Here is a 23,435-nt window from a genome sequence, read left to right on the forward strand (position 1 = left end):
CATGAGATAATGGAAAAAATAATAAGAACTAATATCCCGTTTACTCCAGAGATACTGTTATTGAATATATTTCCGAAAGACTTTGATAAAGCAGATAGGTATTTGATAGTTCATATGTCGACAGCTGTAAAGGATAGTATATGCCAAATATTGGAAAATAATGGAAATACCAACGAAACAAGAGTATGTGAACAAGTTATTTGAAACAGCGGAAAATGACAAACTGACACTTGAGATGAGAGCCGGCACAGAGTGGACTTTTCAAAAAACTTGGAAGAGATTCTATGATTGGTATAATGTAAATGCAACTGATAGATAAAGATAAGTTTAGTAAAATAGATAATGAATTTAGAAATTTTGTAAGCAGGAGGAGTGATAAAAGTCTCTTGCTATATGTTGTTAGCAGTTGTGTGTTGTTTGTATGTATGTATGTAGTATACAATGGAAAAATAATAAAAGCGTAACTGGCTTTCGAGCAAGGGAACCTTTACCTTTACCCTCGGGTACTTCTTAAAAAAAAAAAAAGGAATAGCTGGGATTTATCCCATTGGTCGAGGAGAGATATGGAACAATAGACACTTTAACCAGTGGAAATCAGATTCAGTGCTGTCTGATCTCCCATACCATAAACATTTAGGAATAATTTTCTAAGGAAAAGGATAGTAGTTTCAGAAATTGATGCTTCACTTATAGGTTGCCTTCTCACTATCTATGCTTCAAGCCCAAGAGTTTCCTAAATACTTCATCCCACAGATCAGCCTTTTCTGGATGAAAATTGGAGACACGCTTCAGTCCATACAGTAAAATTTATACTTGATCAACTCCATGAATGAGTGGCAGGCCCCTTTCTTGTGTCTCTGTGACAGATCAGTTAATATTACCCACCCCCATGCGTCTCCTTCCTCTTTGAGAACCATTGGCGCTTCCACAAACCCTAAATAATGCCCTTTCAATCCACTTTCAGTGCACTTTGCAATGGGATTTTACTGTGTGAAATGGCAAAATCCACTTGCGAACAGTCACTAAAGTAGATTGAAACCACATTATTCAGCATGTGTGAAAGCGCTGAGGCTCAGGGATGGGGCTGTACTTTGCATTTCATGATGGGCCTTCTGGGATTTCTCCGTGCCCCGAGCTGCATCACAGAATCCCAGTGTGTCCATTCTGTGTCTCAGAACAATGTTAACTGCTCGTGTTGGGAATGGGGGGAATAAATGCTGCACCGGATCGTGAACAGGAATAGGTTGGTGTGTACATCGAATGCAGTGGCATAATTTTTAAGTCCTACTTTAGCCTTTCAGCCTTATTGTATCCAAGTGCTTCTGGGCACACCATTTAGGAATGGCTGGGTTAAAATAACCACTCCCTGGGCCCTTCCTAGCTTTGGGTTCAGTGATTCTAGCTAAGCCAAGTGCTGAAGATTTCTCCCTCTCCTCCTCTCCTCTCTCTTTTTAGGGTTCCGCTCCCGTTCATCCTTCAAGCTCATCCAGCTGAACCGCAAATTCCAATTCCTCCAAAAGTCAAGGGCTCTCTTGGATCTCTGTGCTGCTCCCGGAGGATGGTCAGTGAGAAGCGTGGGGAGAACGGGGGATGCTTTCCAGAGGGGTAGCCGTGTTGCAGCAAAATACAACAGATGCCCAGTAGCGTGGGGGGGGGGGAATAATGACAAGTGAGCCTCTGACTCACGAAAGCGTGTGCTGGATTAAATGTCGTTCGCCGTTAAGGTGCTGCTGGACTCCTGTTTTATTTTTAAAGGGGCAGTGCAGTCTTGTTGCACACTGAAGGTAGTAAACGTGGGACTGCGTGCTGTTTTCCAGCAGTGGGGCAAGGGGAGTTTGGAATCTCAACAAACATCTTCTTCTTACTTGAGAAACTCTTTGATTGATACTAGATCAGGGATCCATAATTGCAGGTGGCCGACAGTGACCGTGGATCCCTTTAGTTAGATCGCCACCTGCCCTTAAAAAGCCCTGATGAGTGGCAGGAGTCTGTCTCTTTGCACTGGGCAGGGGGGATGGTCCCTGCCCTCCCCCAGGTCCTATGCGTGTCTCAAGAAATTCTGGGGAAGTGTAGGGTTGCACTCACTCCACACTGGGCTCTTGGTGCAACAGGAAGCACGGAGGATTCCTTCACCTGCACATCCTCAAATGTGGTATACTCTACCGTGCCCTTCGGCCAGCAGTGCCCTCCTGCCGTGTTCATTGGTCAAACTGGACAGTCTCTGCGCAAGAGGATAGATGGGCAGAGAGAATAAAGGTGAATGGGGAATAAAGAGAAACATGCAGAAACCAGTAGGGGAGGATTTCAACCTTCCTGGATGTTGAGTAATAAAATTACGTCATGATCATAAACAGGGTTACCCCCTTCCAGGTCCATTGATTGCTCTGAAATTTGAACGGGGTTAGGGTTGCCTTGTTACATCAGCCGCGGAGTCTCAGAGGGAGAATCCAGCGAGAAGCTGCTGAGTAGGAACCGGTATGCAGACCTAATACTGCCAGTTGGGGGTTGCGTAGCAATTTGGGGTGGCTGTTAATGCTCCCTCTAAGCTGTGGAGTCCAGTGAGCAAAAATTCTACTTTGTGAGCTACCGGCATTCAAGTTGTGAGTGAGCGATTTGGCTGCTGCATAAGTTAGTTTGCTCTGGAGCCCTCCGTCCTGAGCTGAGCCGTAGGCTAAAAAACTGTGAGCTAGCTCACACTAAGTCAGCTTAGAGGGAACACTGGCTACTTCAGTATAAAATGGAATTGTTCCTCCTGAAAGGTTTATGGATTGGTTCATCCTACATTACTGGTTTATCGACTCCCATGTGCACAGAGTGGACGGTTTACTCTTTTGACTCGGGTCTCATTTTCTACTGTGTTGGGAAGTGTGACTTCACAGCTTTATGTCCCGGGAAGTGGGCCTTCTCATCTCTCCTTGGAATAACTTCTCTCATTCCTGCGGCCCTTCTGCGGTGTGTAGCCAAAATTGAGTCTGCAGAGGGGTAACATTACATGGAGCTGACACAGTGGGTTCCAGCTCATAAAAGCTTCCTCCACAATACACCTGCTTGTCTTTCAGGAGCCATGGTGGGTGCTCTTCCTATACTGAGAGCCAGTTTGGTGTAGTGGTTAAGTGCGCGGACTCTAATCTGGGAGAACAGGGTTTGACTCCCCACTCCTCCACTTGCACCTGGCTGGATGACCTTGGGCAAGCCATAGTTCTGATAAGAGCTGTCCTTGAAAAAGAGCAGTTTCTGTCAGAGCTCTCTCAGCCCCGCCTACCTCACCGGGTGTCTGTTGTGGGGAGGGGAAGGGAAAGGAGTTTGTAAGCCGCTCTGAGACTCCTTTGGGTAGTGAAGGGCAGGGTATAAATCCAATCTCTTCTTCTTCTAAAGCGCAGGCCACACGGCTCCCTTTCTGGCATTTATGCTACCTTATTTGCCATTCAGAAAGCTGGTGTGGGGCCCTGACCTGGATAGCCCAGGCAAGCCTGATCTCGGAGGCTGGCAAGTACTTGGAAGGGTGACCTCCAAGGAATACCAGGGCTGGGACGCAGAGGCAGGCTATCAAGCCACCTCTTTGAAACGTCTTAGCCCCGCTACGGCTCACCAGAAGTCACATGACATCCAGGCTCACAAGGACATAGACACACATATACAAAATACCCCCCCCCAAAAAAAAAAGAGAGAGAGAGAGAGAAAGCCAGTGTGGTTAGAATCATAGGCAGAGGGCTGTGTTAAAATCTCCACTGCTGCAAAAACGACTGAGGGTCCTTGGGCCAATCAGTCTCTCAGCCTAATGTACCTCCTAGGGTTATTGTGAGGCTGTGGTAGGGCTATGAGAGCCAGTTTGGTGTAGTGGTTAAGTGCGCGGACTCTAATCTGGGAGAACTGGGTTTGATTCCCCACTCCTCCACTTGCACCTGGCTGGATGGCCTTGGGCAAACCGTAGTTCTGATAAGAGTTGTTCTTGAAAAAGAGCAGTTTCTGTCAGAACTCTCTCAGCCCCGCCTACCTCACAGGGTGTCTGTTGTGGGGAGGGGAAGGGAAAGGAGTTTGTAAGGCGCTCCTTCGGGTAGTGAAGGGCGGAGTATAAATCCAATCTCTTCTCTCTCTGTTCACGCAGCCCAGTGAGCTGCCTAAAGGAAAGAATGGGCAAAACCCGCACATTTTATCACGCTGCTGTTTGGAAAGTTCAAGACTGCAACGTGCAGAGTTTTGAGTCACACATCATTCTTTGTCCTGCACGATGGGAAAATTCAGTTACCTGCACCGAGGAGATGTTTTGCTGGCATCCCTTGGCTGTAATTGTCTGACTCTGGTGTTGATTCCGGTTGTGCTTCCCACAGGCTCCAGGTGGCTTCCAAGTTCATGCCGGTTTCCAGTCTGATTGTGGGTGAGTAACTTTGGTGGCGGCAAAGAGAATGAGCGCTGGGCGATAACAGCGACAGGGCACTTCGAACCAGTGTGGTGCCAAAGCAAAGGTGCAGGAGGAGAGGTGGGATGCGGCGGGGGTGATGAGCACAGAAAAGAGCGATGCGTTTATCGTCCATTCTCTTTTTGGTGGGTGTTATCCCCATAACACGGAGGGAAGGTGGAGAGAGAGAAAGAATGGCTGGCCCCAGGCTGCATGTATACGGGACCGCCTCTCGTGGTATACCCCCAGAAGAGAATTTTGCTCTGGGGGAAGAACCTTCTGGTGATCTCTGGCCCCTGGCCGTCCTCAACCCAAGCCGAGGCCTTTTGGGCCCTGCCGTCAGCCTGGTGGAACTCTGCTCAATGACATCTGTCGCCTGAGGGACCCAGTGCCGTTCCGCAGGGCCTGTAAGACAGAGATGGGGACAGCAACAGTCTGTCATCAAGCCTGGCCTCTTCCTTCTCTCCCCTTCCCACAGGGTAAGGACACAGTTTGGTGCTTTAAGCACCATTGGAAATAGTCGTAGAATTGTCTACTGTTTTAACTGTTTTAAATTCTGTTTTGTAAATGTGAGCCCTACGTATAGGGGAGGACGATCTACAAATCAAATATTTATTTATTTACTTACCTGCTTCATTTATACCCCACCTCTCTACCCTACAGGGACATGAGGCCACTATTGTTGTCCTCTCCGTTTTATCCTCACCACAGCCCTGCGAGGTTGGATTGGGGGCCACCCAGCAAGCTTCCATGACAGGATGGGGGTTCGAACCTGGGTCTTTAGCAATGCTCCCTCTAAGCTGTGGAGCCTTGTGAGCAAACATTCTACTCTGTGAGCCACTGGCATTAAAGATGTGAGCAAGCAGTTTGGCTGCTGCATAAACTAGTTTGCTCTGGAGCCCTCCTTCCTGAGCTAAGACAAAAATGTGTGAGCCGGAGGCTAAAAAACTGTGAGCTAGCTCACACTAACTCAGCTTAGAGGGAACACTGATCTCCAGGATTCCAGCCTGGTGCTCTTAGATTTGCCTAGCAAAGGTCCTGATTTGTGGCTCTGCCACTGTGCCACATGGGCTTTCTCTGAATAGCTTGGAAGCAGCAGTGGATGGGCTGTGCGTGGATGTTGGAAGGGTGGCAGTAAAGGGCAAGATGAGCTGGCTGCCTTGTGTGTATTGCATGCTGGTAAGTTCTGTCCTTGGTATCTAGAGGACCCCTGGTATGAATACTCAGTAGTGGCACATTGGGCTTTTTCACTCAGCACAATAGCGCCCTTGGTCTATCCCAAAAGCAGGGACTGGTACCGCTAGGACAGGTTCAAGTCATGACCAGGAAGTAGAAGGGCAGACAGGAGGCCAACAGAGATCCTGAAGAGGAGATTTCACTGCAGCACTCTTTGGAAATTCGAATGTGGAGCAAAGACTTGAGTGTGAATGCTCCCACAGGTGCCCTTGGGTCCCACTTGCAACGCATCTTTTAGTCTCATGCCAGTAATGTTGGTATTTTTTAATCCACTGCACTCATATTCCTAATTAGATCCATCAAAAGCAAAAAACCCTCTGTTTCCTGCTAGACATTTCTAAAACAGTCTTATTTTTGTCCCTTAATCCCATCCCAAACATAGTTGTCTGTCTACAGCATACACTGTTTGTCTGGCTAAATGGTATAATTGTCCATTAAGAAGCCTATACTAATTAGCTTGTATGAAAATTTTCTTTCAGTGAGTGGCCACAGAGATTTCAAAAGGATCTATATAAATACCTACTGAGAGGACAACTTATCTGTATAGTACAATAAATGCAACTTCATTGAGCTAATGGTCTTTTATTGAAAAAAGGCACAATTTTTATAGTAAAAAATAGATATAAGAGCTAATGAACCCTGTAAATCTTGGAAAACCATATGCATGGAAAATCAGATCTCCTAACATTTCTAAAACATAACTAGAATATTCGAGGCTTAAAGCAAATCAAATGTCAAATGACTGTCTCAGAATGCTTTGGGAGACATTAAAAACCCAATCCCCCCCCCCCATCAAGTCACAGCTGATGCATGGCAACCCTGTAGGGTTTTTAAGGCAAAAGACATTCAGAGACGGTTTGCCATTACCCACGTCTGCGTCGTGACCCTGGGCTTCCTTGGCAGAGTCTCCCATCCAAATACTAGCCAGGGCTGACCCAGCTTAGCTTCTGATGAAGAACATGCAAATAAACCTCATCCAAAAAATCCTCTTCACTGTCCTCCCACAGAAGCCTAACCCGCTCTCCGTGTGACGCTTTTTGTAGGTGACCTGGTAAGTCACCAACTTAGTCTTTATACATTTATTACGTGATGGTTCTCGAAACAATCATGAGGTCATACATGGGTGTCCTCATAAGTCTCATTAATTTCCAGCTGCAAGAGTTAAAAGGCTATATTGAACACTTATTTTATTTAAATAAAAAGCCGTGGTTCTGTTTTTCCTTCGGCTACATTAATTGGCCATCAAAAAGAGATCCTGTATTCTCCCCTGATCAGCTGATGAACTTTCTCCAAAAGTTATTTATTTATTTAGTTTATTTCCGATTTATACCCCGCCTTGCTGGTAAAAACTGGCTCAAGTCAGCTTACATAAGTTAAAATACAATAAAATCAATAAATACCATAAAATTCATAATAAACAATTGCATAAAGTGCTTGTCCAAACAGTGCAAACAGATGGCAGCAGTTTCCTATGCATGATCCAGTAAGAAAAGCCCATCCGACATTATAACAGGGCCGTGGCATGTTCGACTTACGATGGTCAGTGGCAGCTCCTAATCAAAGGCCTGGTGTAAGAGCTCCGTTTTACAGGCCCTGTGGAACTGTAAAAGGTCCCACAGGGCCCTGATGTTCTCCAGGAGTTCATTCCACCAGTGTGGAGCCGCCACTGAAAAAGCCCTGAGAGGTGCAATAAGAACACACGTGCTTAGCATGGTACATCAGGACACCACCCTGATGTGAAGAGGGGCTGTTTCTCAGTGGAAGAGTCTCTGCTTGGCATGCAGAAGGACACCACCCTGATCTTCCCTCCACCTCCGTTTGTTGGCTGACACAGCAACGTCTTCACAGGACGTTGTGTATCGTTTTGGCCCACGAGAGTTAAGAGAGACAGAGTAGACAGCATTCGGCTGGTGGGCCATTGGGTGAGCTTGGTGGGAGGCAGGTCTGTGGCTATATTGCAAAATGGGAGCTGTTCCCAATACTGTTTCCCCTCCCCTGCCTTTCACCCAGTCTCCTGTCTTTTCACCTCTCCTCTGTTCCCTGTCTTCAGGGGTTGACCTGGTTCCCATCAAGCCCATCCCCAACGTGGTCGCCCTGCAGGAAGACATCACCACCGAAAAGTGTCGCCAGGTAATGGGTCTTTTTCTAGGACTACCTGCAGTTGCCTCCATGCTTGAGGGACGGCTCTCCGCCTCACCCGTGCCTGCCACAGGCTCGGTATCTTTTCTCTCCCCAATTCCTCCCCGGACCACTCTGCTGTGGGTGCCGAAATTTTCTTGGCCCCCGGGTGGCATGGGCTCTGTCGGATGGAGGGAAAGTGGCGGCCCACGCTCAAGGTGCGTCTCTTTCACTTCTCCGTAGGCCCTGCGCAAAGAGTTGAAGACGTGGAAAGTGGACGTGGTGCTGAACGACGGGGCCCCCAACGTGGGAGCCAGCTGGGTGCATGATGCCTTCTCACAAGGTACGGGACCGGAGGTCCATCCCACGTGAGGCATACGGGGGTGTGGTATACGGAAGGGGTGGTTTTTCTAGCTGATGCTGGACAATTCGTGTGAACTGCACCACAGAGTTTCACCCGTATTTTCATTTCTGGCTTGCTGGATCACCCCCCCCCCCCGCAAAACGCTAAACAAACGTGCAGCTCTTAGCCTACAGGTGATAACAAGAAGGGGGCCCATGAGGACACCGGGGGGGGGGGATATCACAACTTCATCAGCTCCCACTTCTCCTACTCTGACTCTGGGTCTGATTCTTTCTTTCCCAGTTTTCCACTGTTCACCACCCATCCAGTCTCCCAGTTTCCTCCCCCAGAGCTGATTAACCACTTCCCAGACACACATATTTCCGCACTCTTGGAGTTTTTAACTTTAAAGTATATATATTTAGATTTTTGTACTTTGCTTTTCTCTCAAGTGGGGGACCCAAAGCAGCTTGCAAGCACTGTTTCCCCCCTCCTCTGTCCTTTCCTCACAACAGCAACCCTGTGGGGAAGGCTGAGAGAGAGTGACTGGCCCAAGGTCCCCCAGCAAGCTTCTGTGGCAGAGCGGGGATTCGAACTGGGGGCTACCAGATCTAGGGTTGCCAGCCCCATGTTGGAAAATACCTGGAGATTTTGGGGGTGGAGCCTGGGGAGGGCGGGGTTTGGGGAAGGGAGGGACTTCAGCGGGGTACAAGGCCATACAGTCCACCTTCCAAAGTGGCCATTTTCTGCAGATGAACGATCTCTGAGTTGGTGTAGTGGTTAAGTGCGCGGACTCTAATCTGGGTGAACTGGGTTTAATTCCCCACTCCTCCACTTGCACCTGGCTGGATGACCTTGGGCAAGCCATAGTTCTGATAAGAGCTGTTCTCTCAAGGACAGTTCTGGAAAGAGCTCTCCACCCCACCTACCTCACAGGCAATGCTCCCTGTAAGCTGTGGAGTCTTGTGAGCAAAACTTCTACTTTGTGAGCTACTGGCATTAAAGTCGTGAGCGAGCGATTTGGCTCCTGCATAAATCAGTTTGCTCTGGAGCCCTCCTTCCTGAGCTAGGACAAAAATGTGTGAGCTGGAGGCTAAAAAACTAAGCCAGCTCACACTAACTCATCTTAGAGGGAACATTGCTCACAGGGTGTCTGTTGTGGGGAGGGGAAGGAAAAGGAGTTTGTAAGCTGCTCTGAAACTCTGAGTGAAGGACGGGGTATAAATCCAATCTCCTCTTCTTCTATTGCCTGGAGATCAGTTGCAATCCTGTGAGGTCTCCAGATATCAGCAGGAGGTTGGCAACCCTAACCCAATCCTAGTCTGACCCTCAGAGTAATACAGCACATGGGCTCTTGCATGTTATTTCTTACTTTGTGAGGGATTAACTCTCAATTTCTATTTTTCTCCAAGTTTGCCGAGTTTGGGGGAAAATATAATCATTCCCTGTTTGCTGAAACACATATACTAGGCCTGAGTACTCCCCTTTTTGTGGATTTTTTAAACCAATGTGTTAGGAAGCCACCCATCACTTCTAGAGGACAGTGCATGGCACTACGCTTAGGACCTTTCCATGAAATAACGGTGCTTAGCGCTAACATGTCACTTTCAGGTGTTCAAAGCACTTCACATCACCATTCTGTAAGCATTACAACAACCCTTTGCGGTAGGGCAGCCTTATTATTGTAGATGAGGAGGATCTGCTTGCTTAAGGCCGCCTAGTGAGTTCAAAACACCCGGTTTTGTGCAGACAGAAAGCGCTGAACAGGTACTCTATAGCTGGGGTCACACACACTAAATAATCCACTTTCGATCCACTTTCCAACTGGGTACTGCCAGTTCACACAGTAAAATCCAGGTGGAAAGTGCACTGAAAGTGTGTGTGACCACAGCTTGTTGTGTGTGTGCGTAACAAAGCAATCCTGGAGGGTTTTTTTGTCATCTGGACGTGGAACAGTGGTCACCGCGGGTATGGAGGGGGAGGTATTTGTGAATTTCCTGCATTGTACAGGGGCTTGGACTAGATGACCCTGGAGGTCCCTTCCAATGCTATGATTCTAAGAGTGGCTTGCAAGGAACTGTGGGCCAGCAGCCCCGGCTGACTGTCCCTTGGCATCTGCTCACTCTCCCTGCTCCTCTGCTCTGCTCTGCTCCCTGCAGCCAGCCTTACCTTGTCTGCCCTCAAACTGGCCTGCGACTTCCTGTCCAAGGGCGGCTGGTTCATCACCAAGGTGTTCCGTTCCCGGGACTACCAGCCCCTCCTGTGGATCTTCCAGCAGCTCTTCCACAAGGTGCAGGCCACGAAGCCCCAGGCCTCGCGCAACGAGTCAGCGGAAATCTTCGTGGTCTGCCAGGGTGAGTTTGGTGGGAAGGGTCGAGGGTGGGTTTGTGTGTGAACGGATTGGGTGCAGAAGAAGGCGGGTTCGGGGGTGAGCAGGAGGCTGGCTGTTACTGGCAACCCCTGAACTTGGGGGAGGAATGCAATGGACAAACTGGGGGCTTAAGATCTGGGGAATGGATTAGAGATTGCTTGCAGTACCAGACTCGCTGCCATAATATGACGTGAAAATGTTATTTGTTCCTTTGTAGTCCACCTTATGCTGAAACTCAAGGTGGATTACAAAAAATTCCATTCCAAATTCTTTGCTTTGAGATGGAAAATACTAAAGATTCCCACCCACGCCTTGCAGGGGTGTTTAATGATTAAAATGGCAAAGTTAACAAAGTTTGAGTCCAGTGGCCCCTTTAAGACCACCAAAGTTTTATTCACGGTGTGAGCTTTCGTGTGCAAGGCACACTTCCTCAGATACCTTAATATTCCTGACTTTGTTATTTCTTTATCTTCCATTTGCTGACTGACTGGGGGAGGGGAGCATATCCCAATCGCATCCCATCTGGGCCCTGATAAAGGATTATGCTTGTTTAACGTCAGTAGGGCAACATCTGATGCTCGGAAACCCCTTTCATGCTAAAAAAGACATCTAAAGTTTCCTCAAGATGTTGACTGGAAGCATTGGGAGAACTAATTGAATTTTAAAAACCCATTAGTTAGTTGTTAGAAAGAGTTAGTTAGCCCTGGTTAGTACTAGGGGCCACAGTGGCTCAGAGTTTAAGACACCGAGCTGCAGACTGGAAGGTCGGTAGCTTGGCAGTTCGAGACCCTAGCGCCGTGTAACAGAGTGAGCTCCCGTCTCTGGCCCTAGCTCCCACCAGCCTAGCATTTCGAAAGCAAGAAATTGCAAGTAGATAAATAGCTGCCACTTCAGTGGGAAGGTAACAGCGTTCCATGCGCCTCAGCATTTACTAATGCCGGCCACATGACCACGGAGAAGTCTTCGGACAGCGCTGGCTCTTCGGCTTGGAAACGGAGATGAGCACCGCCCCCTAGAGTCGAACAAGGGAAACCTTTAGTTTTTAGTACTAGTCCTGAATGGTCTCAATTTCTCGTGTGCCTCAGCTGGTCTTGCTGTTAATGACCTTCTTCTCTTCATCCTCCGTAGGCTACTTAGCCCCAGAAAAAATCGACGGCAAGTTCTTTGACCCCAAGTTTGCTTTCAAGGAAGTGGAGGTCCAGGCCAAGTCTGTGAGTGAGCTGGTCTCACAGAAAAAGCCCAAGGTCAGTGCGCGAGGACATTTTGCAGAGAGACAGTGTGGTGCAGTGGTTAGTGTGTTGGGACTAGGATCTGGGAGACCCCGGTTCAATCCCGCACAAGGCCAAGAAGCGCATCGAGTGACCCTGCGTTCCTCAGCAGATGCACACAAAATCAGATCTTTACACCATGGCCGAAGTGCCCTCTCACCCTTCTGTCTTCTAAAATGTTATGAATACAGCCTGAGAAAAAGTTCTGGTGAATTTGAAAGCTTGTGCAATGTTTTTTGCAAAATACAAAAGCAAGTCCATGTAACAAAACACAAAAGCAAGTCCATGTAACACCTTTTATTATCATCCCCACCGGACCCTGCCCACTTTCTAAAAGTACTTGACAAGTGCCAGGAAAGGTGTTGGTGGGTGCCGTAGCACCTGTGGGCACCACATTGGGGACCCCAATGTTAGATAGTTGACTTTAGACGAGCAGAATAAAGGTTTCTCATATATGGAGACTTAGACACAGACGCCAGAAGACAAACGTTTTCAAAAGGAACATTCTGCTCTGGTTGTGGCGGCAAAAAAGACTGCAAGATTTCTCAAATGTCCAGTTCTGTTTGTCTGGTTTAGAACCAGGGGTCATTTCCTGCAGGAGCGAACAGGAGCGGAGCTCCTGCAGTAAAGAGCCCAGGGAGCGGGCACATGCAACAAGCCCCACCCCCTGCTCTCAGCAGCCCTCAGTCAGAGCAAGAAGCAGCCAGGTAAGCTGCAGAGCCCCCCCCCCTGGCCCCCCGGTCCAAAACAGTGGCACCTTTAAGACCAAGTTTTATTCAGGTACAAGCTCTCCCTCCTCTGTAAATGCAGATCTGCACGCCCCCCCCAAAAAAAGCTAGCAATCCAAAACAGTCCAGTGGAGCCTAAGCGGTGGGTGTTGCCTTCTGACACACTTCCGGTGATGTCAGGAAGTGTGGCATATGCAAATAAGCTATGCTAATGAGTTATGCTAATGAGCTCCTGCACCTCTTTTTCTACGAAATGACCCCTGTTTAGAACCATTGTCGTATAGTGGTTAGAGAGACAGAATAAGATCCGGGATATTCACTACCTTGGGCCACTCTCTCTCTCTCCCCCTCCCTACCTAACCTAGTTCACAAGGTGGGTCTTGTGAGGATAAAACTGAGGAGGAGAGTAGCGCACTGGGTGCTTTTGGGTCCGGTCAGTCTCTTAGCCTAAGCTACCAGAAGGGAAAATCAGGTACTCTTTTCTGAGCTCTTTTGAGGCTAACAGCATACCCAGTAGGTTAATAAGATGTTTTAAGAAATAAAACAAGTTTTCTTAAAAATAGGTCCTCTAACCATCGGGGCCTTGGAAGCAGTTTCGAACTAGCGACGTGAAAGGGATGAGGAGCTGTAAATGGAGGCGGGGTGTCTTCAGGGCAGGTGTGGTGCAGTGGTTAGAGTGCTGGGCTAGGGCTTGTGACAGTTGGGTTTGAATCCCTCCCTCAGGAAAGGAGATTCTTCTTCTTCGGCCATGGAAGCCTGCCAGGTGACCTTGGGCCCATCACAGTCTCTCAGTCTGACCTACCTTTGCAAGGTTGTTGCCGTGAGGATTTAAGTGAAGGAGGGGGAGACAGTGTGAAAATTGGCTTTGGGTTCCCAATCAGGGAGAAAAGCAGGACATAGGTAAAAAAAACAAAAAACCACCTTGTGATTTCTGTCAGCTTCCCTCAATATTTTCTGGTTGTGTTTTTGGCCTGCAACTTCAAAGATCTGAATCTTGTTCTTAAGAAACCAGCAGCATGGGGTAGGCCGGAGGACATGGCTCAATGCTACGCTTAGCTTCTTCCTCACTGTGTCTGTCTTCCCTTCAAACAGGCGGAGGGCTACGAAGACGGCGCTACGGTCCTCTACAACCGCTGCACACTGACAGACTTTCTCAAGGCCCCCAACCCTGTGGACTTCTTGTCCAAGGCCAGCGAGGTGAGGGCAGGGCAGTGGTGGCGGAAGGGGTTCCATGACCGAGGGCTGAGCTTTGGAAGTTGCTGGCTTGTCAAGACGGCAGCAGTGTTAGTCATGGGATAGCTTGGATGGCGGTGAAGCCGCGTGGATGGACAGAGGGATCAGACCGTTTTCTCTGCTCTCCTCCCTGCCTAGATCGTCATAGACAGTGAAGAGCTACGGCGCCACAGCGCGACTACCGAGGAGGTGTGCCACTGTTGCCAGGACATCCGTGTTCTAGGCCGCAAAGAGCTCCGGTATGGGTCTGATTTCAGCCTTTCGCTGTGTATGGTGCGACACCGGATTGCGCCAGTGATCTACCTCGCTTAGGGTTCCTCAGCGTGGTGCCCGTGGCTGCCACCATTTCTGGCACCCGCCAAGTGTTTTTGGAAGTGGGTAGGGCCAGGTAGGGCTTCCGCCCAGTGTGGCTTCAGCTTGGGTATTGGAGATTTGATTAGCTGTGCAGATTTTTAAAAATGTTGCTTTGGCGGCAGCCGCCGCCGCAGCACAAGGATCTGCACTGTGTGACTGTAGCTAAGCTGTGGCAATCGTTTCGTGGCCGGTTCTGCTTCCTGCGGCAGCCATTTTGTTGCTGCACTCACCACGCCATGGCAAAGCTCCAAATGTTCCTGCAGGTGCAAAAAGGTTGGGGGGCCCTGACCTAGCTCATCATTTTCTCTCCCTGGGTAACCAGTTAGATGCCACAAACTCATTACAGTTGGCTCTGACTTGCCATAGTTCTCCAAGGAGGGAAGGTCGTTTCTGGCCCTGCTATTGAGTTCCTTTCAACAGGAGACAGCAGAGGTTGAATCCAGGACCTTCTGCTGATAAAGCAGGTGCTCTAAGCTTGGAGCTGCAGGCTTCTTTTTGGCAGTAGCTTTTCTTGGCCCAAGATTTTTAATATTGTTTTTATTTAGCTCCGAGCGCACGCAGCTCTGCCTGCAACCATGTGCATTTCATGCTTTAAAAAGCAAACAAGCATCAAAACACTGCACCAGGTACAGTTGTGACCTGCATCAGTTCTGTAAATCCATCAGTCATCTGTAGGTTCTCTTAGTAGCTAACGCTGTTGGCAATTTAGTTCTGATGCTGAACTTTATTTTTGCTGGTGGGCATTCGGCATGCAATGTAGAAAGATGCAGCGGAGAGAAAAAGCTCTGCTGTGTAGTCTCTAATAAAGCAGAGCATATATTTTGGATAGGATGAATACAAATCAGCATACTATCTCAAGAGGCATCCATTTTTGGAAAAGAAATGGACATTCGCAGATGCTGCTGTGGAATAGATGAGAGAGAGTGTAATTTACAAAATTACATGCTCATGGAAGTATGGAGGAAAGTGTGTTCTCTTTGTTTGGTTTTTCCCCCTTAAGGGAATTTAGGTACAGATTGTTTCTGGTGTTCTGATTCCAGACATAAGGGTTTCTTTTTTAGAAGTACCACACTGTCACACTGAATAATAGAAACCCAGTCTTCCTAGCATTCTGCGAGCCAGTGTAACAGGTTTTAACAGCATGCTGTAAATAGATGGCAACCCCTGGGAAACGTGGCTATATTATTTTTGTTATCCTGGCTAGTTTGTGGGAGGAAGCCGTGGGTGAGCTAATACCCGTTGTTGGCACTGCTGGGCAGACTGGCCCCAGCAGCAACTGCCTTGTTGCTAAGTTGCTAAGCAACTGCTTGGTACTAAGTAACACTCAAGATCTGGTGAGAGATGTAAAAGTGATTGCACCGCTTGGGAACAGTGATCATAATGTTGTTGAGTTCAACATTTGTATAAATAGAGAATTGGCCAAAAAGATTAACACAACCACTTTTAACTTTAAAAGGGGTAACTTCTCTGATATGAGAGGACATGTGGGGAGGAAACTGAAAGGAAAAGTAGAAAGGGTCAAAACCATTGGGGAAGCTTGGAAACTATTTAAAACTACGATCCTAGAAGCTCAAAAAATATATATTCCGCAGGTTAGGAAAGGCACAAACAGGTATAGGAAAAAGCCTGCATGGTTAACAAACAGAGTAATGGAGGCTGTAAAAAGTAAAAAGAATTCCTTTAAGCAGTGGAAAGCTAGTCACAGTGAGGCTGATAAAACGGAACACAGGCTATGGCAAATAAAATGCAAGTCTGAGGTCAGGCAGGCAAAAAGGGAATATGAGGAGCATATAGCAAAAAACGTAAAAACCAACAATAAAACTTTCTTCAAATACATTAGAAACAGGAAACCAGCCAGGGAGGCAGTGGGGCCCTTGGACGACCAAGGGGTAAAAGGAGTATTGAAGGATGATAGGGAAATGGCTGAGAAGCTAAATGCATTTTTTGCCTCCGTCTTCACTGTGGAAGATGAGAAGTGCTTGCCCACTCCAGAACCACTGATTTCAGGAGGGGTGTTGGAAGACCTGAGTCAGATTGAGGTGATGAGAGAGGAGGTCCTAAAACTGATAGACAACTTAAAAACTGAAAAATCACCAGGCCCAGATGGCATACATCCGAGAGTTCTGAAAGAACTCAAATGTGAACTTGTAGATCTCCTGACAAAGATATGTAATCTTTCCTTAAAATCTGCCTCCATTCCTGAGGATTGGAAGGTAGCTAATGTCACTCCCATCTTTAAAAAGGGTTCCAGAGGAGATCCGGGAAATTACAGGCCAGTCAGTCTGACGTCGATACCGGGTAAATTGGTGGAAACCATTATTAAGGAAAGAATTAGTAGGCACATAGATGAACAAAACCTATTGAGGCAGACTCAACATGGGTTCTGTAAGGGAAGATCTTGTCTCACTAACCTGTTAGTGTTCTTTGAGGGGGTGAACAAACATGTGGACAAGGGGGATCCAATAGATATTATTTACCTTGACTTCCAGAAAGCTTTTGATAAAGTTCCTCATCAAAGGCTCCTAAGTAAGCTCAAAAATCATGGGATAGAAGGACAAGTTCTTTTATGGATCAAAAACTGGCTAGTTCATAGAAAACAGAGAGTGAGTGTAGGTGGGCAATTTTCTCAGTGGAGGGTGGTAAGCAGTGGGGTACCGCAGGGATCAGTACTTGGTCCACTGCTTTTTAACTTGTTCATTAATGATTTGGAGATGGGAGTAAGCAGTGAAGTGGCTAAATTTGCGGATGATACAAAGTTGTTCGGGGTGGTGAAAACCAGTGAGGATTGTGAGGCACTCCAAGGGGATCTGTCAAGGATGGGCGAGTGGGCGTCAACATGGCAAATGGGGTTCAATGTGGCCAAGTGCAAGGTGATGCACATTGGAGCCAAAAATCCTAAATATAAATACACGTTGATGGGGTCTGAACTGGCAGAGACTGATCAAGAGAGAGATCTTGGAGTTGTAGTAGATAACTCACTGAAGATGTCGAGACAGTGTGTGACTGCAATAAAGAAGGCCAATGCTATGCTGGGGATTATTAGGAAGGGTATTGTAAACAGATCAGCCAATATCATAATGCCGCTATATAAATCAATGGTGCGACCTCATTTGGAATACTGTGTGCAGTTCTGGTCACCAAACCTTAAAAAGGATATTATAGCTTTGGAAAAAGTGCAGAAAAGGGCAACTGGAATGATAAAAGGGTTGGAACACTTTCTCTATGAGGAAAGGTTAAAGCGCTTAGGGCTTTTTAGCTTGGAGAAACTACGACTGAGGGGTGACATGATTGAGGTTTATAAGATTATGCATGGGATAGAGCAGGTAGAGAAAGAGGTACTTTTCTCCCTTTCTCACAATACAAGAACTCGTGGGCACTCCATGAAATTGCTGAGCGGTTGGGTTAGAACGGGTAAAAGGAAGTACTTCTTCACCCAAAGAGTGATTAACACATGGAATTCACTGCCACAGGAAGTGGTGGCGGCTACAAGCATGGACGGCTTCAAAAGGGAATTAGATAAGCATATGGAGCAGAGGTCCATCAGTGGCTATTAGCCACAAGTTATAGCTAGGGGCTCTGGGGCAAGTGATGCTCTGTCATCTTGGTGCTTGGGGGGGGGTCAACAGTGGGAGGGCTTCTAATGTCCTGGCCCCACTGGTGGACCTCCTGATGGCACCTGGTATTTCTGGCCACTGTGTGATACAGAGTGTTGGACTGGATGGGCCTTTGGCCTGATCCAACACTCTTATGTTCTTATGTTGCTCCACAGGGGTCCACTCAGCTTGGGTTGTGTTGCAGGCAGTGGCTAGAAAGGGTCTCCAGTGGCTGCCACCACTCTGGTGTGGGTCTCCTCGGGAGGGCCCAGAGCACCCACCTTGCCCCTTTATACACTCCTTCTCCAGTAGGTTTCCCCTTATAAGTGACAGAGTTAGGTGTGAGGACCCTGGCAGGGTAACGAATGATTTTTATTAAAGAGATTTAACAATAGCTGTGATTCAATAATGTGTAGGAAAAGTGAGCACAGTAAAGGTAGGTAAACCAGCAAAATAAGAAATCCTAAAATGTTTAGTCTGACTATACGGTACGTAGCCTTCTCTAGGAATTTGGCCTCAAGCTGACTCACCCCCTTTGGATGAGGGATCCCTCCATCTGCAGCAGCTTCACACTAGCTCTGCTTCCTGGGAGTGAACCTCCTCCCACTTTGGGCAAAGCTTTTTACCTGTTCTACCCAGGCAACACCGTTTACCATTCTACTGGTGTAGGTTTTTCCTCCAAATCCCGTTAGCCAATCACAAGGTCCAAAGGAGAGCTGGGAAATGTAGGCCCTGAGAGCTACTCTAGTACAGGCTTCCCTGGAACCATTAGGCCTCCCTAGGGCTACTATAGGCTTAGGATCATGACAGGTTGCTTCAGAGCAGTTCTCGCTTCCCATTCCTCAGTCTTAAGAACCTGTTTGTTGGTTTTGTTTTTAAAATGTGGATTCTGCAGACAATCTTTTGGTCTTTCCCCCTACATATACAGGGATGGAGACCCTGGAAGGTGCCTGTATGTGTCTCATCGCCAGCCCTGGTGTGACAAACTAGTGGCAGCCTCGTGGTCGCTGTCCACTGATGGCAGGACTCAGTGCCTCTTTCATGCCTCAGTTCCTGCCCCCAGAGTCTGCTTGGGTGGGGAGAGGAAACAAGCAGAGTCTAACTGTCCTCTTTCCTTCTCAGGGCTCTGTTGAATTGGAGGGCAAATCTCAGGCGATTCCTTGCCAAGAAGTTGAAAGAACAAGCCAAGGAAATGAATATCGAGTAAGAGGGACGAGGCTCTACCTTGGGCGTTTTCTTTGTGGGGGTGGCCAGCCCAGCGGTGAGATTGTCAGACCAGGATCTGGCCCGTAGCCAGGATTTTGTGGCTTGTGGGGCAGGGTTTTTTTCTCGTGGCACTGAAGTTCTCAGTGCAGAAAGAAAAGCCATTTAGCCAATAGAACGCTGTCACCGGGATAGATCTCTAAATTGCAAGCTGTCAACCACTTTAGATGACAGTTCTCAGCTGCTGCAAGTTAATCACTTCTGCCAGCCTAAGCAACAATTCTGCAAACAAACCGACAGGTGGGGTTGATGACTTCTATAGTCAAGAAAGCTAACTCTTAGGCAGTAAAACTCTTAAAGGAGATAGTTTTTTGACATGGAGTTAGAAGGTATCCTAGAGGTCACCTACTCCAACCCCCTTGCTCAGTGCGGGAATTAGTCAGCTACAGCACCCCACTCTGCTTAAAGAAGCACAAGTATTTTTAAAAAATGTTAAGAAATGATTGAAAAAAGCATTTACAGGTGAAATTCTTGTGGGGCTGTGCCTTTAAGAAAGGGTGCTGAACCCCCAAAAGCCCCGTCATAGCTATGGGCCTGACTAGGACCTGGGAGAGCTAGGTTTGTATCCCCAGTCTGATGGACAAGCTTGAAGGATGGCTGTGGGCCAGTCGCTTGCTTTCAGCCTGATCTACCTCACAGGGTTGTTGTGAAATGGAGGAGAGGAGAACAACGTAAGCTGCCTTGGATCCCCATTGCAGGGTACAAGTATCTAAGGTGAAACAGGCACATTCGAAGCTGCCTTTGGATGAGTCGGACAGGGCATCTAGCCCAGTTTCTCCTCTTCTCCTGCCCTTCCTCCAGGGAACTCAGGGCAGTGAATATGACCTCCCCCTCCCTTTTATCCTCACAATGACTTTGCAAGGTAGGTGAAGCCCAAGAGAGAGTGCTTACCTTAGGCAAGGTTCGTGGCAGTGTGGAGATTTGAACCCACGTCTCTCCAGTCGTAGTCTGACACTCTAACCGCTGCACTATATTGGCTCTGTACTGTTGACTGGCAGTAGCTTTGCAAGGTCTTAGGTGCGGATCTGCTGCTACCCAAGTTCCTTGAGCTGGAAATTCCCTCTAAGTGGAAAGCACGCTCTCTGCTGCTGGGCGACGGCCCCCTCCCCAGAGCCATTGGTGAGGAGGGAGAGGAAACTACCCGGATCTCCAAGATCTCTTTTCCCCATTGTCAGCTTGAGCTCCGGCGAAGAAGAGGAAGTGACCCAGTCTGGGCGAGCAGCTCCAGAGCCGCAGGGTGCCGTTGAGGAGCAAGAAGAGAAAGCGGAGGAGGAGCAACTGGAGATGCAGCTGGCCGAACTCAAGGCTCAGGAGATGTCCGAACTCAAGCGGTAAGTTCGGGAGGAGACCGGAGGGGAGGTTTGCAGCCCGCCTCCTCCATTTGGACCTAGCGACAAAGAGCTGCAGTGAGAAAGAGGGTAAAGGAGAGTTTTACACGAGGACATCCAAGGTGCTTTATGGGGCATATTTTACCCGTGTTAGTAGAGACCTAATATTAGACTTTGTAAATTGACCACAAAACATGTGGAATTCACTGCCGCAGGAAGTGGTGGCAGCTACAAGCACAGACAGCCTCAGGAGGGGATTGGAGAAACATGGAGCAGAGGTCCATCAGTGGCTCTTAGCCACAAGGTGTAGACGGAACACCCTGTCTGGGGCAGTGATGCTCTGTATTCTTGGTGCTTGGGGGGCAAGAGTGGGAGGGCTTCTGGAGTTCTGGCCCTGCTGGTGGACCTCCTGATGGCCTCTGGGTTTTGGCCACTGTGTGACACAGCATGTTGGACTGGATGGGCCATTGGCCTGATCCAACATGGCTTCTGTTATGTTCCTATGAATGCTCAAGAATGGGCTTGTATTTGAGAGCCAGTTTGGTGTAGTGGTTAAGTGCGCGGACTCTAATCTGGGAGAACCGGGTTTGATTCCCCACTCCTCCCCTTGCACCTGGCTGGATGACCTTAGGCAAGCCATAGTTCTGTCAGAGCTGTTCTTGAAAAAGAGCAGTTTCTGTCAAGAGCTCTCTCAGCCCCACCTACCGCACAGGGTGTCTGTTGTGGGGAGGGGAAGGGAAAGGAGTTTGTAAGCCGCTCTGAGACTCCTTTGGGTAGTGAAGGGCGGGGTGTAAATCCAATCTCCTCCTCCTCCTCTTCCTCTTCCTCTTCTTCTTCTTCTGCAAGGATTGCGGAGAAATCCTTTTAGCCCTTTTGAAGGACTCTCTTTCTCAGGGCTACTTTCTTGGGGTGCAGGAGAAGCAAAAGCCTCTCTGAGAATGTCTTTCCACGTGGCTTTGGGGAGGAGAGTAATGAGCCTGTTAGAGGTCCTGACAGTTTTCTCTAAGACCTAGAATCTTGACACATAAAAGATACAGCACCATCTATTGTGGGAGCCTGCATGTTGAAGACATAACGACTTCCATGCATGTTTGGTTTTTTTTCAGGTCAGTGGTTCTCCAGCTTTTGGAAGTGAGGACCCATTTCTAAGCTTAATTCAGGGCTCTTTTTGTAGCAGGAACTCCTTTGCATATTAGGGGACACCGAGAGCTTACAGAGCTCTTCTTACAGGGGCTACTGTAAGCTCTTGGAGGATTGGCTACATTAGGGGTGTGTCGCCTAATATGCAAAGATGCTCCTGCTACAAAAAGAGCCCTTCTAAGCTTTACTGCACTTGCGAAGGAACACCCTGCAGAAGTTCCCTCCTCCTCCTCAATATAGCACGCAGGAATCTGAGATCTGCTAACAAGGAACTAGTTGATATTCTGTTTTTCACAACTTGTCTTTCTCAATAATATAGTGCTACTTGGCAACTGACTTGTACACCTGGGCCATTTTGCATCTTGTGCAGAAGCAAACCCAAATTTGACGTTGACCTTCCTCCCAAGCTTCCCCTGCTTCCCCAGCAATGCCTTGCAAATCACGTGTGAGGGAGTCACGCTGCACTTTGGGTTCCTGAACCCCTGTTTTAACACAAGGTGGCAGCAGGGGCTGCAATATAAAGGGGAAGAGAGAGATCCAGCAGTCCTCCTAGTTTGGCATAGTGGTTAAGTGCCAGTTTGGTGTAGTGGTTAAGTGCGCGGATTCTAATCTGGGAGAACCGGGTTTGATTCCCCACTCCTCCCCTTGCACCTGGCTGGATGACCTTGGGCAAGCCATAGTTCTGTCAGAGCTGTTCTTGAAAAAGAGCCGTTTCTGTCAGAGCTCTCTCAGCCCCACCCACCTCACAGGGTGTCTGTTGTGGGGAGGGGAAAGGGAAGGAGATAGTAAGCTGTTCTGAGACTCCTTTGGGTAGTGGAGGGGTATAAATCCAATCTCCTCCTCCCCCCCCCCCACCGGGGAAAACTATCTTCTGCCTTAGGACATCTGCTCCCTATGGGATCTGTTACCGTTCTGTAGGGCTTGCAGAGGCAGAGATGTTCCGCCAGGCATTTGGTTGAGGACAGCGACAACCTGGCACTCTCACACCCCGCCCCCCTCCCTCTTTTCTGTATTTTACTTAACCCAGGGGGGCAAGCGGGTATTAGACATTTATCTCCATCATGGATTGTGCTGTTTTACTGTGGTGGTCAAATTCTTAATGCTGTTTTAAGTTTAGTATTATTGTATTTTATTGATGTATGCCGCCCTGAGTCCTGCTTGGTGGGAAGGGAGGCCTAACAGGCCTAATTTAATTTAAAAATAAATAATCACCTATCGGAGTGGTCGAACAGCCTGGGCTGCGGGGGGGGGGGCTTATCAGACCTGTCTGCTGTGACCCTGCCTTTTTCCTCCCCTCCCCAGGAAGAAACGCAAAATCCTACGTGAACGCCGACGTCAGCGAGAGCGCATCGAGCTCAAGATGGACCTTCCGGGTGTTTCTGTTGCAGATGATGGCGATACGGGGATGTTCTCCCTCCGGGCCATTGGGAAAAGTCAGGTGAGGACAGGGGGAGCCGGCCGCAAATGTGTGTTTGGATGGTGGGCGGGGGGCTGCAAATACAATCCCCAGAAGGAAACCCCAAGGAACATGTCGCACTTTCCTGTCACACATGCACACCACCTTTTTTTTTTCATCCCAGCTGCTCCATGAGGTGGTCCAGGGTGATATGGCAGCAGCGGACTCCTTTGTGGCGACCACAACAGGCCGAGACGACCTGTCCCTCTCGGAGGGGGAAGAATCCGGCGATGACGTCTCTCTAGCCAGCGAGCTGGATGACGAGGAACTGGCTGAGGTCGAAGAGCGGGCGAGCAAGCTGAAGTCAGCTCGTGTCCCCGTGAGGTGCGTGAGACAAGGGGAGACAGACGTGAGGCGCAGTAATTGCTGCTGGTGTGGCGAACTTGAGGGAAATATACTGATCACGCAAGAAGAGGGGAGGACCATACAAACACTGCATCGATTCCTATTATCCACCCAAGCTTGTCTTGGGTGCCTGGGAAGAAAAGTCCCATAAAGGAAGTGTTTTTCCCCCTCCCCCTCTTCTTCTTCTTCCTCTCTCTCTCTCTCTCTCTTTCTTTCTTTCTCTTCCTTCCTTTCTTTTTTCTTTCTTCCTCTCCCCTCCCCTC

At 48.4% G+C, this 23,435-nt stretch overlaps 1 protein-coding gene across 1 annotated transcript in view; it reads left to right on the forward strand.

Moving 5' to 3' along the window:
• FTSJ3 (FtsJ homolog 3 (E. coli)) overlaps positions 1–23,435 on the forward strand; it is a 45,791-nt gene that overhangs the window by 5,430 nt on the left and 16,926 nt on the right. Inside the window, exons 2-13 of the mRNA XM_015429103.1 lie at positions 1,456–1,561; positions 4,329–4,375; positions 7,683–7,762; positions 7,994–8,093; positions 10,253–10,447; positions 11,593–11,708; positions 13,553–13,657; positions 13,832–13,932; positions 18,763–18,843; positions 20,079–20,234; positions 22,674–22,809; positions 22,952–23,151. Coding sequence (XP_015284589.1) covers positions 1,456–1,561; positions 4,329–4,375; positions 7,683–7,762; positions 7,994–8,093; positions 10,253–10,447; positions 11,593–11,708; positions 13,553–13,657; positions 13,832–13,932; positions 18,763–18,843; positions 20,079–20,234; positions 22,674–22,809; positions 22,952–23,151 — 1,423 coding nt within the window. The remainder of the gene's footprint in view (positions 1–1,455; positions 1,562–4,328; positions 4,376–7,682; positions 7,763–7,993; positions 8,094–10,252; positions 10,448–11,592; positions 11,709–13,552; positions 13,658–13,831; positions 13,933–18,762; positions 18,844–20,078; positions 20,235–22,673; positions 22,810–22,951; positions 23,152–23,435) is intronic.

The sequence above is a fragment of the Gekko japonicus genome, unplaced genomic scaffold, assembly GCF_001447785.1.
Source record: "Gekko japonicus isolate JY-2015 unplaced genomic scaffold, Gekko_japonicus_V1.1 scaffold1978, whole genome shotgun sequence".
Lineage (NCBI taxonomy): Eukaryota > Metazoa > Chordata > Lepidosauria > Squamata > Gekkonidae > Gekko > Gekko japonicus.